The 20,226-nt window shown below is 37.9% G+C and overlaps 2 protein-coding genes across 3 annotated transcripts in view; one reads left to right on the top strand and one right to left on the bottom strand.

Annotated features, from left to right (window-relative positions):
* LOC121860429 (protein LMBR1L-like) overlaps positions 1–20,226 on the bottom strand; it is a 91,103-nt gene that overhangs the window by 10,976 nt on the left and 59,901 nt on the right. The window contains exons 6-9 of the mRNA XM_042357587.1: positions 4,415–4,486; positions 3,761–4,009; positions 3,288–3,475; positions 764–983 (exon numbers count right to left, since the gene is read on the bottom strand). Coding sequence (XP_042213521.1) covers positions 764–983; positions 3,288–3,475; positions 3,761–4,009; positions 4,415–4,486 — 729 coding nt within the window. The remainder of the gene's footprint in view (positions 1–763; positions 984–3,287; positions 3,476–3,760; positions 4,010–4,414; positions 4,487–20,226) is intronic.
* Positions 9,572–18,358, top strand: LOC121860430. Of its 2 annotated transcripts, none has more exons than XM_042357589.1 (6): positions 9,572–9,981; positions 11,017–11,736; positions 12,962–13,175; positions 15,189–15,334; positions 15,853–16,020; positions 17,348–18,358. In XM_042357589.1, exons 2-6 carry the CDS (start codon positions 11,017–11,019, stop codon positions 17,561–17,563), a joined length of 1,464 nt encoding a protein of 487 aa, XP_042213523.1. In that variant the 5' UTR covers positions 9,572–9,981; the 3' UTR covers positions 17,564–18,358. The 2 variants fall into 2 exon arrangements, with proteins under 2 accessions (XP_042213523.1, XP_042213522.1); XM_042357588.1 differs by having other exon boundaries at positions 9,573–9,981; positions 15,183–15,334.

The raw sequence follows: 20,226 nt of genomic DNA on the forward strand, positions 1-20,226 counted from the left end.
CTTTTCCATGACTAGATAAAAGAATAAATACTGCATACAACTAACCACTCAGGATGAAGTTATCCATCCTCTTTATTATCATATAAAAAACTCAAGTTGCCGTGGTATTTCAGTAATTATGAAAGCACTTAGCATTATCAGCTATAGAAGAATACCAGAGAAAGATTTAAAATTTAAGATGCTTGGTAAAAAAAATTAGAGATACCTCAAATATGACAAAGAAAACTCGGTACAAGACCTGTAGAAAATTATAAATTAATTTCCAATATGATTAAGATCTACTGAATCAAAATACAGCTCCTCCCCGACTTACGACCACCCGCACTTACAACCTGCCTCAGTCGTACCAAAATTTGGTCAAATTACGTATTTTCGAGTCCCAATGTCAGTACAGACAAAAAAAAATTTTGTAATTCACTTTAAAATAGTTGGCAAGCTTAAAAGTGAGAGTTTTGTGGTGCTGAGAAGAAAAAGAGACACCCATTTTAGATTTTCTATGTATTATTTAAGCATTTTCGACTTACGACCTGGATTTGGGTCCCTAACCCCGTCGTAAGTCGGGGAGGAGTTGTATGTGCATATATTTAATAAACAGTTGGCTTACATCAAGGTGATTATGATACCCCCACACTTGCCCACTCAGATCAACCCTCTGTTGGCCACTAAAAATCCCATGCTTCAGCTATTGTATAATAATGCAACTCAAATTTATGAATACGAAAACACCATTAGTTATATAAAAACTCAAGGTGGACACACTCACCAAGCGTTCTAGCCAAGAGAGGCAAAGCACTGGAAAGAATTAGTACCACAACACAGTTGGCAATGACGTGCACCATGGGAGTGTCTCCTGGCCGGGGACGGATCTTAGCTATGATGGGCAGGGAGTAGCAACCCAGCAGGGATGCAGCGATCAGGTACAAGATGAGCACAACCTCCAACACAGCACCAACAGGCCCCAGCACTGAGAGAAGCACTGTCCGCTGAAAAGAACATGATTTTCATGATATCAACAATATTGTTGATCTATCTATCTATACACATATCCCTAAGCAAAGCTAGAACAGCTACACTGGTCCATAGTACTGTACAGGGGGGTAAATTTCCGGAAAAGTAGGTGGCTATCCTTAAAATGTAGGGAGGTATATCTGATGTCAAAGGCATAAGGATGTAAACATGCAATGTACAAAATATTATATATGGCTTGGTGCTCATTATCTTTGACTAATAACATTTCATCTGCAAGGGCAAATCCCTAATTGCTGGCTTATACCATATTTTGCGGCGTAGAAAATGCACTTTTTATTACAAAAATATACCTTGAAAATTACCGTGCGTCTTCCACGATGCTAGTTGATGGGTTGTAGCAGAGGTTTTCTTAAGGTCAACTGAAATCAGCCCCTTACAAAGACTGTTACCTCATTACTTAGCAATTATAAGTATTCTCTATACTATAAAACAATTGATTAACTAATATTGTTGATATACCTGTAGTGCGAAAAATACGATTATTTACTTACTCAGTAGGTAAGAAATAAAAAAATAGACGGCTGTAACTACACAACCCTTGCTGCTGTGCGGTTTGTTTACTAATGGCACTGGTACGGCAGTGCCATCTATTGAGGAACTGCGTCATTGTCATACCGACATAATCAAGAGAAAGAATGTAAACACTACAGCGGAGGTGACCAGGTGTATAAAATGAGTGCTGTATTAAATATTTCCACTTCTTATACAAATTTTTTATTAAAAATATATGAAAATGACGACTGATAAGCAGTTCTAAGTGATGATATTCAAAGAGGTGTGTGTACTTGTGCAAAAATGGCTGTATATAAAGCAACAGTTTCACTGGTGTCGGTTGGTAAGTATAAAAAGTTTTTTTCCTAGAATTACATTTCCAAATCAGGGCGAGTCTTCCACGATGCAGCATCTTCTACGCCAAAAAATACGGTAATGACTAAAGAATAATAAAAGTTCAATTCAATTCCCAGACCTCATAATTCAGACAACCCTGCTGCTGATCCTGAACACCAACAATGCAGTACAGTACTGTACATTCAAAAACCATAATGAGGGTTGAGTGGTAAAGGCTAGATGGCCATGACAAATGCTCTAAGATATCAATTGACAAATCATGAATCTGGATCATGTGCAGGTCACAGTGGTTATTTAAAATCATAAAAATTATCCATTCATCTAATCTTAATACAATTTAGAGTACGCTTATTCTTCATATAAATTATGATAGGCATGCAGATTCACCACAAATCCAAAAGGGGTACTAAAGCATCTAATGATTATTTATTATATACATAAACAACACAGATATAGGCATAGACAGCAACATAAGTAAATTGCTGACGACACTAAAATAGGGAGCGTAATTAAATCTGACGATGACTCCGCAAAACTACAGGAAGTTCTAAAAAAAATTTCGCATGGCAGATAACAGATGAAATTTAATGTGGACAAATGTAAAGTACTTAGTCAAGGAGATGTAAATAGAGAAACCAGATATCAGATGAACAATGCTGATAGAGAGAAATCTGACTGAGAAAGATTTAGGAGTAATGATAAGTAGGAATCTTAAACCAGGTGAACAATGTGCATTTGCTCGAAATAAGGCTAACAAAGTACTTGGGTTCATACAAAGGAGTGTTAGTTACAAGACTAACGATGTTATTCTAAAACTATATCTTGTGCTTGCGAGACCTCACTTGGATTACGCAGTTCAGTTCTGGTCACCATACTACAGAACGGATATAGAATCTCAAGAGAGAATCCAGAGGAAAATGACAAGACTAATCCCGGACATTAGGAACCTCGAGTATAGAGACAGGATAACGCATCTCAATTTGCACTCATTAGGGAGACGTAGAGTGAGGGGCGATATGATCGAGGTGTATAAAGGAAGTCAGGGCTAAACAAAGGCGATTTAACAAAGGCACTCAAACTATCCAACCAGGAGCAAACTCGTAGCAATGGTTTTAAATTAGACAAATTTAGATTTTGGCGCAAGATAGGTAAACACTGGTTTGGAAATAGAGTAGTGGATGAGTGGAACATGTTACCAAACATCATCATTAACTCTAACACGCTGGATAGCTTCAAATATATGTTGGATAGATATATAATCGATAGGGGTTGGGTGTAAATGGGACTGCCCAGCATGAGCCAATAGGCCCGCTGCAGTTTCATCCATTCTTATGTTCTTATGACTCCCATACTCACTCTCCTCCTGCAAACATTATTAGGTCTTCAAATGTAGCTGGAGTCTTTCTTACCTTGCCCTGCTGGGCTTCTCCTAGTATGGCTGGGGCTGAGGCTAGTGGCAGGGCCTTTATACCAACAAGTAACTGTAAGGTGTTGAGCCCCACTAGGACCACAGCTGTGCCAGTTAAGGCCAGCAAGAACAGCAGTGCCAGGGGATATGCTAGAGTGCGCTGAAAAATCCCAGCTCGACGACGCTCATCTGCCAAGAAAATAACTTCATGTATATACTGTACAGCACAGAGAACCTTTCTTTAAATCCATCCTAAAAGAAGTCTCTTCTGAAATTACGATTCACAAACATAATTTTATTGCACATGCATTCTTTTCTGTGGAAGATTACTACAGATGCACTACACACAAATCTATACTGTACATATTCTTTTTGTAGAAGACAACAACACATGTTTTCCTAAGGTAAACAAACCTCTATACATTATCTAGTTTTTCTGGAGTAGCAGACAACCATAAATAAATTCATACATACCTAATTTAATTCTTGTTTTCTTTATGGCGTGATATTGTTGTAAAAGCTCCTCTGTAGTAGGGGCATTAGCAATAGAACGAGTGATGGGTCTGGCATGTGGGCGTAATGGGCGTGCTAGCCGGCGGGCCAGAGCATCCTCTTTCATCACAGCAGCCTGGTACTCTTCAGCCAGGTCTCGTAAAAATCCAGGTTTAACCATCAATCTCCCCATGGCAGTAAACAAGTGGGCCAGCCCAACAGGTGTGCACACTGCAGACAAAATTGATACCTGTACATTTGTTTTAATAAATGTGTGCAGAGTAGAACTTTAAAACATCTTCAGATATGTTTACTGATACATATCCTTCAACCAATACCAAGAGCTAACAAATTCCTGCAGATCTAAATGGAATTAATAACCCAGATGTTGCTCTTTATAAAATTTCACCCTGATGAATAATGCACTGGGAGTCCATCATACACCTCACAGATTCACTTACAAAAGACAGATCTCATTTTCCTATGGTCAAAATCTAAAAATTATTCTGCCATATACATTCTTACCACAAAATATGAGTCGCATGTGAAAATTCTGGCAGTTCAGTAAAACTCCTCTGAGTGCCCACAAAACCACTTTGACCTCAAATAAATCTTTTAAGCGTGTACAATACTTACAAAGGAGCATCAGGACACCCAGACACGAGATGAGAGAGTACAGGAAGGGTAAGTAGAAGCTCCCCCATACATCTGCAAAAGAAAGAAGTCTTCATTCATACATTGTTCCTTACTACAGATTTGTCAATGGCTGCATTATGGACATTTTCTAGTTTTAACCATATCAAGTTGGGGGTAGAGAGAAGAGGAGGGGACACAGGGTAAAACATCCATCTTTGCATGAGTATAAACTTTCTGCCACCACCACTTTTTTTTTCCATTTTCTCTTCATAGTATTTTTTTATCACTGGGTCCCAAAACTTTAGTAACCAAGTCATCAGTTTTGTGCCCTGGATACTGATCCATTACAGTTGTTAGTAACTGTTGTTTGGCAAGATAACTTTTGGTGTTCTCTTCCAAAGAGTAACAGCATAAAACCAGTCCACAGACAACTGCAATATGCAAACAAGACTGATCAAAAGGGTAAAATAATAAAAACCAACAAAAGAATTGACCCTATTTCTTAATGTTATTTTGTGCTTTATTACTGTCTTACTGCTTTTCAAATCATCCTTCTGCCATAACATTACATTTTCTAACTGCTCTTCCTGAGGCAACCTTTAATCTGTAAACACATTTCTTACTTCTTGCTGCTAGAATGCAACATGTGATTAGAATAAACAAGTGTCTCATAAACGTGCATGAATCACCGCCATTTGTTTTGACCATTGTTGATGTACCCTCCCCAACACTGGTTAGTGAGGCAGAGATGGTCTTTGGCAGGTGTCAAGATGACCCTTCCTGCTCTTAATGCACATCGGTATTAAAAACCTTACAATTTAATATACAAAGTATCCTTACAAAGTAAGAAAAGATAAATAAATATCCTAACCGCACAGACATTTTAAACACAAATTAATAAATACAGGTAGTAGGCAGCTATCAAACAGGGAGGTACTACCGTCTGGGAAGATATTGGAAGCATAATGTGTTGTCTAATGGTAGACCCTGCTGCCATATGGCATCAAAAAAATTTTGACCAAGTCCCAGGTTGCTGATCTCACTTTCTGCCTCATTTACACACAATTACAGGGTTTCAATTGTTTCTCTTACCTTGACAACACAACATACTGTACATACTGTATTATCGGTTCTCACTGTTGATCTTTTTAGGCATTATTTATGGTTCTTCATTATTTTTATTATAACTATAATTATTATTATTAGTACAGGTAGTATAATTTCGCCCTCCAGGCCCCGATGTGGGTCAGTGGTGACCAGTGCCCGGGTGGGCTAATCCCCGAAGAAAAAATACATAAGCATTATAAAATAAATAAATAAATAATCACTAACAAATTGGTGTACAGTACGTCACTACTGATGGTATTTGCACTGTATATTTCTTCCTTACACACTATGCTGTAGTTATGTACCATACATAATTATATTTGGAAAAACTTGTACAGAACTGTTTTACGCACTTAGTAAAACACAAGAAATATTAAACGGAGTCCCAATGGAGCAACTTTATTTAAAAAAAAAAATAAAATATCAGAGGAAAACAAAAGATAAGCTCCAGGAAGCAATAGTCATCCATTACTGGAATGTTCACTCCCTATGTACAAAGTTAGAGCCCTTTAATGCCATCAATTGAACAGTAAAATGAAAAATTAACCATAAATTTATTACTGTACAGTATTCATCCCCCCCCACCCCTCGCAATAAAACCAAAATTTTGTATTTTATTGCAATACAGTAACAGCTTTAGTGTACAAGTATTGTACAGTAACTAAAACAACTATCTGTGCACGTGGGGGTCGATATGCTCCGAAATTTTACGTGACTAGTGACAGCCCTCATATACCGCATAGATCAGGTTGTAATTAATAATGGAGAAATGAAAGGGACCACTACACACGAGTTTTTGTTGTAGAAATCCTGCACTGATGATGCGAGTGCAGTACCTATAACAGTGAAATAATAAAGGTTCCCGTAGTTTCAATACCAGCATAATAATAATAATAATAATAATAATAATAATAATAATAATAATAATAATAATAATAATAATAATAATAATAACAATAATAATAATAATAGAGCACACTAGTGTTTTTAAGGCCCTTGTAGAAGTGTTGGGATAACTAAACTGGTGGTAGTGGTAAATTAAGTGGTAGTGGTGACTTGGTGGTGATAAATCTAGTGGTAATGGTGTTGGTTTTAAAATCAAGTGGCAGTGTTACAAGAGAAGAAGCACTAGGCGGCACAGAGCAAAGAATATTCTGGAACCCTGCTGGGAGATTGTGGTTAAGGTACGGTACAGTACACTTGTCACCACCATCAACAAGACACACGCGTCTAAACCCAGTAGTAGTGCTCATCTGCTCACCCACTGATGCCACCCTTCACCAAGTATGTCCGTTAACTCCACTTTCTGGGTTAACAGCAACAGTTTTTACCCCCTTGTAAGTTTGAAATGTCTCACTGCTTCACACCACGCTTTCCTCGTAGGTGCCATGACAAAAAGTAGCAGTGTTGGTTAGAAGACAAAGTGTCATGTTTACATCGTACAGTACAGCTGACAAAGTCATGGGATGCTTATTTCCAGTAGTCCTTATGTCAGCAGCATCTGGTGCTCTAAGGCCAAGCGGTAACCCATCCAAGTACTGTACTAACTAGCAGGGTTGCCAACTCGGATTTTCAAATGTCGCTAGGCTGGTACCTAAAAGTAGCTAAATGTCGCTAAATCTTCCATGGAAAGTCGCTAGCTATTATTCCCCCCCCTTCAATAATTTGATGCAAATAATATTTTCATAATGACGACTATAATGGACGAAGTATAAATAAAATGCATTATGTAAAAATAAAAATATTATTTTGTTTAAAGTTTAATGTGCACACTTACCTATTATTCAATAGTAATTGCATCCCAGTCCTCTTCGTAGTCGTCGGCAGTGTGAACAACTGTAGAGCTGGAAGCATGTGAAGTGCTTGGTTCAGGTTCTCTTGTAACTGTATGCCTCCACAGTCCCTATCTTTCTTAAAATATCACTAGGAAGTTCATAACTTGCACAACAGGTGTTCTGTCTTTTTAACCCTTACTTTATTGTAAGAATTGCCTTTAATGTCGATAGTTTCATTTTGTTGCGCAATTTTGATTTCACAAAGTTCATATTACTAAATGTGCGCTCTACATCTGCGTTTGAATGCGGAAGAGATAAGGCAGCGAGTGCAATTTCAGCCAGATCATGGTAAGGGTTTTCACCTGTCGCATCTCTGTAATTTGCCACTTCTGACCACAATTTTAGGGTGTTAGATGCATGGACGGGCTGACATCAAGTGATCAGGAAATAGACGTGTCCCTCCTTCTGTACCACGACCCGTTCAAATGTATTAAACTTTTCTTATTATTTATTGTCCCTGTAACCCCGTTGCTATATATTATGGCTCGAAATTAGGAAAACTGAGTTTTCATGGACAGTCCAAAAGTATCCAGAAAGTCGCTAGATTTCTGTGGATATCTCTAGATTTGCGACAAGTCGCAAATCGCTCTAAAATGTCGCTAGAAAAAAACAAAAAGCTCTAGATCTAGCTACAAAGTCGCTAAGTTGGCAACTCTGCTAACTAGTCTCAATGTTTGCTTCGCTGATGGGACAGAAGCAGTATTTCCGATGCATACTGTACACATTTTTAATCAGACACACATCATCAACAATCAAAAGAGCAATGGAAATATTTAGGAAATATTTATGATTTGAGAGACAATGTGAAACGGGATATAACGGACACAAGCGTTGAAACGTGTACTGTACAGGTTTCCTAAAGTTTCCAGGACTGGGAGGGAGAAGCGTGTACGGTACAGTACTGAGGCTAGGAATACGGCCCAGCTGCGACCCGCGAACATCAGGAACCGCAAATTACTAGTGTTCAGTGTACTTGAAAGATATCAATAGCGAGAATTATATCTGATGTAAATATCATCAACCATAAACTATCAATAAGATCAGGTTTCACTACTAGGCAAATGGTTCAGCGTAAAGGGGGTCGGAACTCGATGGCGTCCGACTGTCAATAACCGATAAGGTAAACGGCTGGAGAAACTATTGTGGTTGTACATTCAATTTACATCGTAATAAATATAAAGTAAAATTAACATATGCTCATAAACATTTTAAAGTTGTCTTAATAATTCCAGTTATGCAGAGAGCGAGAGAGAGTAATGACACCACAAACCTGCCAATGAAGTGATCCATGCATAACGTAACCTACTGTACAGCAGCATCAGACAACACATTACCCTCTCATTTTTCCTGGTACACCTCCAACAGGCCAAGCAAGAGCATGTTAAAACACCTAAACAAGTCTCACCAAATAAAATCACTTTTTTGACGAATTATCGTGGTCTACATCAGGAGTTTAATAACCCTATTTAAACATCAAGTATCCAGTCGTATAATTTGATCAAACAAGCCTACTTAATTATTGTACATCAAGTAACTAATACAATGTAACCCAAGTTTTAGACAAACTTAAATGAACCTCTTATAAATTTTAACGACTGCACAGTACTACTAGACTACGATGACGTGGGACATGTGTTAGTACTGTGGATCGCTCATAACAGTGACTGTTGAGGTCATACTTAACTTCCGTTACCCGGTCCATACACATTGCCCATCTGTCTACACCACATTTCCGGTCCTTACCGCCACGTATGGCGAAGCGTCTGACTGGGATTCAACACAATTCAATGTTTTGACACTACAGCAGTTGGTGATTCGAAATTTAACGTAACTCATCCCTGCCCTCCCGCACCAAATAAATCGCACTGACCCAAACAAATTGTTTTAAGAACATAAAATAAAACTAAAAACAAGAATAATTTCAACTTTTTCTGCAAAGTTAAAAGAACAAAGAAAATCGGGTTCGTCCTTTCGTGACACCAAGTGTCTGGTGTCGCTAGATCTCAAATGAGCGTGTTTGGAAGATGCAATTCAGCAGTATCGCATATTACTGTTCTATCATAACTGTTTCTTATTCACCTTCTTCCTTTTAGTACTGTGTGTGTGTGTGTGTGTGTGTGTGTATGTGTGTGCGTGTGTGTGTATGTGTGCGCGTGTGTGTGTGTGTGTGATTTTCATATACAGTACATAAAGGTAACCTGACGTGTTTTGGATCACTATACTGTATTCAGTAAGCAGAATTAATATCCTAAAGATATCGTACATAACCCACTGACGTCACAGAGATTTGGTGTTCCGCTCAGTGACTTGCTCCCCTGATTGGCGGTGTGTGTGTGTGTGTGTGTGTGTGAGACTCGGGCTCAGACAGTCTTCACCTCAAGTAGTAGACGGTTTCTTGTGCGGGAACCCACCCACCACGACACAAAGCCCCTCAACTGATCTTGCTAAGAAGCATATCAATACATACATGTATCATTATTTGTTCGTATTTGACACACAACCACCAGTACAGTACTGTATTCGTGTATTCAAAATATTATCCACCGTCAGCACTGCTATCAACGGCTACCACGGGATATTAGTGACGATAACCATATTCTCAAGAATTTTCATCACATTGACCAGGTAAGAGAACAATTACCTTACAAACAATAAAACGTGTCGATGTTTACTTTTCATTTTCTGTATAAAATAGAGAAACGTTCACTTAAGCAGTGTTAAATTTAGGTCACTTCGGCAGCTCTATATAAAAATCAATGACAGTAGGACGTGAAATATTATTGTAAGCGATTTTAATGTTTTTGTCGAATATTTCAAACCATACTTTCCAACGGCTCTGAATAAAAAAAGGAATAATAACTTACCATTGGACACTAAAGCACAAAAAAGTTAAAAAGTTCCACGAATATTGTACCTTGAAAGTTTAAATCATAATCTTCTCTCTATTGCATTTATCAGTAGCCTGTTTGTCTTGAAAATGGCACCAAATCCTTATATTAATAAAAGCAGTTTAGATAGCACTTAATAATATCAGTATCAGTTAACCAGGCACATTTTCACTCCACACTACTATATCACGAAATGTTTAACTGTCAGATGCGAAAAATACTGATATTTCTAACCTAACCTAATTCCATCAAAGACGCCAAATAAACCTGACTTACATAAAGACATAAAAGAAACATGTTAAGTGGTAGTGGATAAAACCATTTCAACTCCTGGTACGAAATATTTAGCACCAGCCGTCACGGTTCTCCAGGTAAACAATTGTGTGAATTAAAGTGAAGACAGGCAAATTTTAAACCCCCCAATCTTAATTTTGTTTCCTAATACGGTAACGTTTTTCTTCTCATAAGGACATACTGTACTCAGGTTTATCAAATTAATTAAATAATTATTAATAAGAAAGTTTTAGAATAGTAAATTGATCATGTTATGGAATTTAGCTAAGATATATAATGTACTGATGGTTTAAGTTTAGTTAGGCTTCGTATGTGTGTAGTAACTCCGATTTGCGTGTAATGAAAGGTCAAATTGTCACTTAAATTTTACTAATATGATGGGGAAATACACAAGGGTGAAATTATGTGAGAAATAAAATAAAACAGTCACCACAAGAGAGTCTTAGTTTCATCATTCACTGTCCTATTATTCTTGCAGATGAGATGCAAATTCTTCACTGCTGTTACATCGCGACCAACGTTCCTACTACTGGCGAGCACTGCCCTCATTACTCTATACTGCCAAGCCTTTACCTCCACTATAATCCTACAAGGGACAGCAATTTTAACCAAGCTCCCACACACTGTCAAGACCAACAGGGGACCACCAAATGCTTCACAGTCATACTCCACACAAGACCCATTTAGGGACATAAGTCAAGATGTAGAGCAAAACTTCCAGACCCAAGGCAAAAATAAGGAGAACATTGTGGCTTCTGCAAAAACTAACTTCACAACACCCGCCGGCCGCTACAAAATTGAACTAGAGGATGATGACGGTTCAGATTATCCTGTAACTAAGAGTGGGTTCACTCTGCAATTAATTATGCAGGGTGTTCAACGCCTCCACCAAGTGGCAGTGGCTTATGAAAAAAGCTTCAAACACGACCCTCCAGCAGTAACCTCAGACCCCACAAGCACGATCACTAATTATGACACACAACAAAGGATCTTACCCATTCAGAATTTCTTAAAGCCAAGTATTTGTGATATAAAGATACATCTTGCCCCCTGTAACTGTACACGTCATTTAACTTCCACTTTGACGTCCTGTCCAAGTCAAGAGCTTGAACAAAGTGAAATCATTGCAAAAATAAATGATACCTTCGGTCTGTCAACATGCAGTGACTGGGCAACAATACGAGGCAATAATCAATTTGTAAGTATATAAAACAGAAGGTTATGTCTTCAGTAATCTTTCAGTACAGTACATTAATACACTATACTGTAGTAGGGGGTAGATTATTTTATCAAGAAATTACCAGTCATATTTTTAATATAAATTTTCCAAAGACTACAAATAATAATTCCTGATAGTACTGTGGTATTCTGATCATTGATATGCAAACTTTTTTCTTAAAGGTAACATCAATAAAATCTTGACAATGTCACTTTTCTGACAAATTATGGAACTAAAAGATTCTATGCTTTGTAATGATGTATAGTATACAGCACACAGAATTAGTGTACATGATAAAAGGTTTCTAGTGCTGAACATACAGTATTTTGTTCAACACTAGAAACCATTTATCATGCAAACTAATTCTTTTATTGAACAACCTCACATTTAAAAGTTAAATTCATGACGCCATGTGGTTTTCAACACCTCTACCCTCTTGTACTGTATTCACATTTTATAATGTGCTGGATAAAGACAACACTCAACCCCATAGTCAAGTACAGGTAGTGGCCAATTTTGAAACAATCAAGTTTCTACACTATACTGTACTGTGCATGATGTAATGTACATGAACTGGGGATCAGTTAATAAATGAAGTAAGGGAGCCTTTGAGTAAAGTAATGGGGACTTCTCTTCAAGGCAAAAGCTGGCAGTGATGGACAACATGGTGTAGATGTGAAAGGGTGTTCAGCCCCCCACCCCTCTCTCCCTCACTTGGGTATCTCCTAAGACATTTTTCATATTTTTGCAGCAAAATGGTGACGTCTGGTGCATTTTACCATGACCACAACTTAGACAATAAGTTTATATTTTTTTCTCCAAATAAGCTCGCTACATTAAAAATACACACGCTAGTTGCATAGTTTTGGGAGCCAAGATGGAAAAGTAACAGTCAAGAGAGGAGTGTAGGCAGGTCACTTGAGTTGGGTGATGGCACCCAACAATGCTCCTGTATGAAGCAGCTTGGACAAACATGCAATACTGTATTATTACAGTTACTAATTATTTACTTTCATATTACGGGAGCTGAGATTATTTCACTTATGACATTTGATGCCTTCAATTACACTCACTTAGCTGATAAAGGAGACTGATTAAACCTAAAATGATAGATTGTAAGTCTATTATCTTTCCCACTACCATTCTATAAGTTTCAGCAATTTGTCTCTTGATAATGTAATACTGTACACACTTCAATTTACAGGTTATCAGTTTCAGTCTATTTGGTAAATTCCCAAGTGCCTACTTCAATGGAGCAGTTTCTCTTATGCAAAGACTGAAGGAGGTGTATCCTGACTGGTCAGTTCGATTTTATCATGACCTTGACCTCTCTGACCCAGTCAAGAGAGACTGGATGTGCTCCCTCGCCTGCAAATACCAGCAGTTAGATTTCTGTTCATCTGAAAATCTACCTGGAGGTAAATTGTTTCTCCTTTAACCATTTCACCGTTCTTAACATTACAGCAAAAATAATTTATTTATGTCCATCAGTAACACAAACCCAAAAATTAGGAACTGACCTCGAAATCCCATTTCATAACCAATCCAGGGTCAGGCAACTTACTCAGTGTGAGGCAAGTTTATGGGTTAAAAATTCAAAGTTCCCAGATGAAAACAAAAGCCACCACTAAAGACGGAGAGCTATAGGTTTTGCCATCACACAAGCACTGGTGAGATCTATGACCCTCGTTTACTTGGCTACAAAGTACGATTTCAAGGTCGACTATTATAATTCCAGTCAATGGGGACCCCTGTACAGTGTATCTCTTTCTGTGCCTGGGTACATGTTTTATATCTGAAACACTGGCATTGTTGTTCTGAATTGCTTTCACCATAGTGAGTGTTCATCTGAATTAAGCTTTGCAAGTCTTAGACTAGGGACAGCTTATGGCAGACAAGGTAGCAGAGATAATAATAGAAGGTGTAAGGATGAAGAGATATGTGGATAAAGATCATGATCCCTTTCCACAAATGTTGTCCTGTGACTGTGAGGGTTAACATTTCTGCTTCTTGTGGAGAGCTCTTGGTGAACTCCCAGGGTAAGGTAACACAGGTACAGAATTTAGATGGGGAAATGGACCTCGGGATCAATCTGCTTGGCCTTTTGGAAAGATTATTTTTTGATTCTGCACAGCAATAGACTTTTGTGGCCCGTCCTTTGTAGAACACTTATTGAGTGTTGTAGGCTGTCTTTAACGTCCAGGGTTTATTAAGGAAGTTCCTGTACATGGGCTTGCTGCTGATAGTATTTCTAAGCTAACTGCTCCTTGTAATCTGGCAGTGTGGAAGGCTGTTGTCTGTGCTCTCCTCTTACCTTTGCTCTCACTAATTCACTGACTGTGCAGTCAATACAGTACAGCTAATGAATCTGATTTTAAGGTCGACATTATAAGGATGCCACTTGAATTCTAAGGTAATCTGAGAACACAATCCGAGGACAGTCTTTACTCCCTTGCACTGAATTTCTTCTGGACAAGAGTTGAGATAAGATTCAAGATACTTAATATTGTAAACCTTTAATCCTGGGTTTTCTGCTACTTTCTTGTGATACAGAAATTTTCTTTTTGGTCAGGTATTCCTGAAGAAACTGCCAATTTCTACCTGGCAGTGATCTTCCAAACCTCCTTCCTCTTATACAACCAGGATGCTCTCTCATAACCATCCACCTCCAACTAAACCTGGGATAAGATGTACATCAGTTTCTCAGTGGATTTCCAGTTGTTTCATAAAGGTTAAGATTCTCACTTGGGGTCTTCTTCAGGTAAGGTAGGGGTGATATTGAGATACATGAGCCTCAATGGAAGTGATCTGTCTTCCTTGGTTGGGGGAAGGACAACTAACCTCAGTACTGGTATCCTACAATGGTTGAATCTGGCAAATCTCTATTGTTGACACTGATAATGTAAAGATCATTTAGCCATGAATAACTAAAATATATACTGGTAATTATACATCTCATTCAGTCAGAGAACGACAATATCTGTTGGTAAAAATGTATCCAGCGCATATCACAGTACTGTATGGTGAATTATACTGTATATACGTGTCACATATTAACTCGAGCAACAAATGAAGTAAAGACAAAATTTCACTGGGAGAAATCTACCTCATATGTTCAGAGCCTGGCCAAACCACCTTAATATTCCACAAACAGAATGCTATGACCAAACAACCTTGTACTGTATTGGTGTGACTATATACTTGTATCACCTTTAAAACATCTGTTGCTTTATAGCTGCTAATCATAAGTTATCAATAACACATAACCACATAAATTCTGATCAATTCAAGATGTACAACATACTTGGAGAACTGTAACCTCCATTATTTGTTTTCAATAATGTAACCAATGCTAATAACACACTGTACTGTAGTAACCAACCCCTATTTTGACATAATGTACTAATCAATGCCTAATTTGACAGGGCTAGGTAACATACAACACACAACAGGAACAGTATGGAGACTAGCTGTCATGGGAGACCCGCTGGTACGGAGATACATCATCCGTGACACCGACTCGCCTATTCTGCAGCGCGAAGTTGATGCTGTACACGAATGGCTCAATTCAGACAAGGTATATCAGTCTATTACAGGTGTGATGGAGATGACTCATGGTGTCACCCTTGTCATTCACTTATTGAGTCTTGGTAGCCACAAAGTCACACTAGTACAGTACGTACTTTTGAAACTTGTAGAGGAGAAAATGCTATTGGTGTTTGTAATAATTTGATCCAATGTCGTTTGAATAAAAAAAAAAATGCACACACATACACTCAACATCATTCACCTACCTCGCCTTCTTTGACCTTTAAAAAATGTCTTTCAACAAGTACCCGAGTCTATAATTTTCCTTCCTTCAACATATAACAAGTCACACTTCAATCGCTTTTCAAATAATTTATCTAATCCATTAAATCTTGTCGCCACATACAGATACAGTACACGCTAACTATTCCCCAAAGGATTATACAAAATATCAAAACTAAATGAACCGATCAGTGGCGAAGAGGATAGTGTAAAAATCTAAACACGCAAAATGCAACATATTAATGCAACTCTTCCTCTTCAACATTTCTTACCCCCCCTATCCAGTGCTTTCACCTGATGCGAGACAACCCGGCACACAGCGAGGCTATCATGGCAGGTGCCTGGGGGGGCTGTGACAAATGGCACCCCGAAGCAATGGCACGGCTGAGGGACCTCGTGTTTAGGTGGTCCAACAATAAATCCACATCATCGCAGGACCAAAGCAATGTTGTGGTCAGTACATGTACTTTATTAATATCCTAATATAACAAATCATAAACGATAAGATAATGTACCAAAAAAAAGTGCCATCAATGCAGTCAGAGTATTCACATTTTTGATGGTTCATTGTACAGTATCTGATAAGAGATAACCGGGAGGGTGTATGTGGTAATCGAAGGTGGAAGGAAAGAGTCAAGAAGTACGGTACCTAAAAATAATTAAATAAATTTTTTTTTAAGAAAAATCATAGAGACAACCAGAGGCAAAGCAGAGAGCCAGCAGGAGGGAGTATGTTTGTAGGTCAAATGTGAGTGAGACAAGGGAGAATCGGCAGAGGTGAATACGTATTCATGATAAAAATGTAAATACAGTGTGATTGGAATATAGGGAGAAGAGCGGGACGGAAAGTGAATATACAGAACAGTATACTCTCGATTTAATGGAATCTGATATAACAAACTCTCAACTTAGTGGAAATAAATTTTTCCCATTATTTTTTGCTCGATTTAGCGGAAATTTCGATTTAACGGAAAGGGGTGGATCGAATTAGTTCATTAAAACGAGAAAGATACTGTATAATGAGATGTAATGATTATACACTATACAGAGGAAATTAAGTACAGGGTATGGATCATTGTTCAACACTGGGGAATTTCACAAGTACTGTATAGTATATTTAAATGCTTGACTGGTTAATTATTTACAAAGATGCAGAGGACAAAACTGTAAGTGATTATCAGACACATTTGCTCCAAAGATCCAAAAACTGAGCCTTCATGTCTCTCAGTAAAATCTAACAAAAGCAAGATGTAATGCTAAGGATGCTAGCTAGTTTCATCCATATTTAAATAATTTAGGTACAGTATTGTATTTCTAATCATTCTTAGAGGTGACGACTACTGTATGGGTTAAGATTTAATGTTGTAAAGACAAAAGTAATGGTTGTTTCCAGAGTGGATATAATTCATAAGAAAAAAATTATGGTAAGCAACTGGGAATTTAAACAAATGGACAATTGTGTGTATTTTGGAAGTAACATTAGCTGTGATGGTAGATGTGCAAAATAAATTATAACAAGAGTAAGTCAAGCAAAAACAGCATTTAATAATCTCAAAGAACTAATAAAAAGAGACATTAAATTTGATTTGAGAAAAAATTTCTTATAGGTTATATTTGTGTATATGACAAGCACTACTGTATGTGTCAGAAGAGAAGACACTTTCAGCAGTCACCAGAAAGCGGTTTGTGGCTGTTGAAATGTGGTGTTTAGGGGAATGTTAAAAATAAGTTACAGTGACAGGAAAACATCCAAATGCATAATTAACATTTCATTTTCCAGCTACTTCTGTGGCCAACCTTCAAGAAAAGTCACCTTGCCCATGATTCATACTGGTGCAACACGTTCCCTGGCTCCCGCCCATTCCCAACCAAGAGAGAGAACTTCACATTTGTTGGCATGAGGTCACTCAGGGAATATTACTCTGAGGACAGTATCAAAGACCCTTGTCCTGTACAGTGCAGGCCAGCCAAGCACAAGGACTGGATATACTGCTAATGAGAGTACAGTCGTGTAAGTGCCCAAATACCATATAAAGTTAGAAGTATACAGGTACTGTAGTACTGTATATATCCACACAAATATAAATGTATGCATGCATATACACACACACACACACACACACACACACACACACAAGACTGTAAACCGGGTAATATGAATGTGTAAAAATAAAAAATACAAGAACAAACTTATTAATCTAAACTTAACACATTTGAATAATTTTTTTCAAGACACAGGTACATGTATTAATAGTTAAGAGAGCAATTTTTTGAAGAAACTCACAACTGTCACACATCAATCTCTATGTTTAGCCTGGATCTCCCCAAGGTCTCCTGCTGGTCAATTTATCCTCTCAGGTCTAGATAAACCCAAGTGGTTCATGTTACAGAGCATGCCTGACCAGATTTCATCCATCATGCCTTACTCCTATGGCAGTTGGACACTGATCTTACAACCATCCATCTTTCTCTCCAACAAAACCATTGTCCTCCTCCGTGTTAATCTTCAACTTTTGAGAGTGATGGTTGTGGTGGGTGATTGTAAGACGAATCCCCACCAGCCATGGAGAGTAAGGCAGTACAGATAAAACTCCCAATCATACAAGTACATTAACAAGGGCCACTCGGCAAAGGGTATCAAGATGGAAGATTTAACAGTTAAAAGGAGTTTGAATGTGGAGCAGCCCTAAAATGGCCAGCCTTCCCTTACCACTATGCAGAAGTATGGTACAGGTATATATAAAGTACTGTACCAGGCAGTTACAAATAAACAATAAATTGAATAAAAGGAGTTTCTTTTTTTTCACCTACAGCTCCAAACGGGTGAAAATACACTTGCTTTCTAAAATTTGCTTGTTAAGATCGTATGGATGAGTTAAGGGGCTTTATGAGGTGGTGATTACATGCAGAAACAGGTAAACAAACAACAAACTTTATCAACTAACAAACATTATACTGCCAAGAGTTTTTCAATCTATGAATCAGAAACTAAATAAATAATTACATTTAAGAAATTATATGTCAAGTACAGGGGGTATACTATATGCTTCTAATCCATTCAGCTATACTAATTATCATTTCTAAAATCACAAAAAGGGGGACTAAGGAAAGCAAGAAAGAAAAAAAATTGCACCAGTAAAACAAGAGCAAACTGTACATGCCATACGAAAAAATAGTCACCTCAAACAATTCTGAAGGGCCTCAAGCCTAACAAACAAAAACAAAATCACAAACCAATCATGAGGGTCAATGTCGGGCACTACGATTTTTTCCAAATGAATACCGAGTGATCCAATTCTGTTTGACTAGATAGTTTAAGACTTTAAGTAGTAAAATAGTGCTCAATACTGTAGTAAGAAGGTAAGGTGTACTGAAAGATGTATGGGGTGCCCCTTGTACGTGGAACAAGTGCTGCTGTTTTTTAACTTGTTGATGCTCTAGTGAAAAAACAAAGTAGTTAACATGTTACCTTAACTGTAACAAATGAGACAACTCTCTTACATATTAAAGAAGAAATCAGGAAGTGAAAATGACAGAACTGAGAAGGAAATAGAGTATTATCGTCTCCCTCCTTTCTTATCTGGGCATGGCAAAGATCAGGAGAAATAGAAACCACAATGAAGGGATAATATGGTAGAGTGTGAATAATTGGCGCATCATAAAAATAGACAATAATAAGAAAAGGGATGAAACGTCAAGAAGTACGCACGCACTTCTTCATATCCTCAACTTGCAAACAAACCAAACAAGGTGAACCCCTTCATTTCCAAGTTGATTATAAGTAACACCTCACATCATATCAATGCCTCTACCTGTACAGCACCAACTAGAGGAAAGGAAGGAGGCATTACATATCAAAACAAAAGTGAGGTGGCTAATGTGAAGGTTGGTGTCAAGATGAGGTAATTAAGGTACAGTAGTTATTAAGTTAATAAAATGAGAAGGGAGAGCAGAGGATAAGACAAAATACTGAAGGGCCATGTAAGAAAAGAATGGAGGAGTACAACAGTGGACCCTCAGGCCTCAGTACTGTACACAAGTTAGGGAGATACAATTCGTGGAGTCAAGTCTATTGTACGAAGGAGAAGAGTAACATCATTTGAATACTGTATAAAGACAGGAAATGTTTAGTCCAATAGCTACGGTAATGGTGTACTAACCACATACAGTACTATGTTTTCAAGCTGATACAACCCACACGTCAACTCATTATAGAGGTAGTGTAAGAATTGTTTTCATAATGCTCTAAATATGCGAGTTAAGTACCGACTGACAAACTAAAATGATCTGAAAGCAAACAATAGCATCATCCTGTTGAGAATGGATTAGCTAATTTAAGCACTGATTCTAGATACTTTATGTGCCTGCAGTACCTAGGGCAGTCTGCCAACAAGAGTGATCACACAAGAGCATGCAGCAAACAAGGCAATGTGTGATCACAGAAAGACAAAGATGACACAGTGACACAATCTGGGAAAGCATAATCCCATCTAGGGCACACAGGGGTCACTCGGCTAACCTAATTTAACCTGACGAATGAGGGAAACAACCGCCAGCATCATCTGCCAACTGGTCGTCGTTCTCATTATCACGCCTACAACAAACCATAAAGAAACTATTCATTGCTGCTCCAGTTATTACTGTTTTTCATAAGTGGCA

This window comes from Homarus americanus, unplaced genomic scaffold (assembly GCF_018991925.1).
Source record: "Homarus americanus isolate GMGI-L3 unplaced genomic scaffold, GMGI_Hamer_2.0 scaffold28051, whole genome shotgun sequence".
Taxonomy (NCBI): domain Eukaryota; kingdom Metazoa; phylum Arthropoda; class Malacostraca; order Decapoda; family Nephropidae; genus Homarus; species Homarus americanus.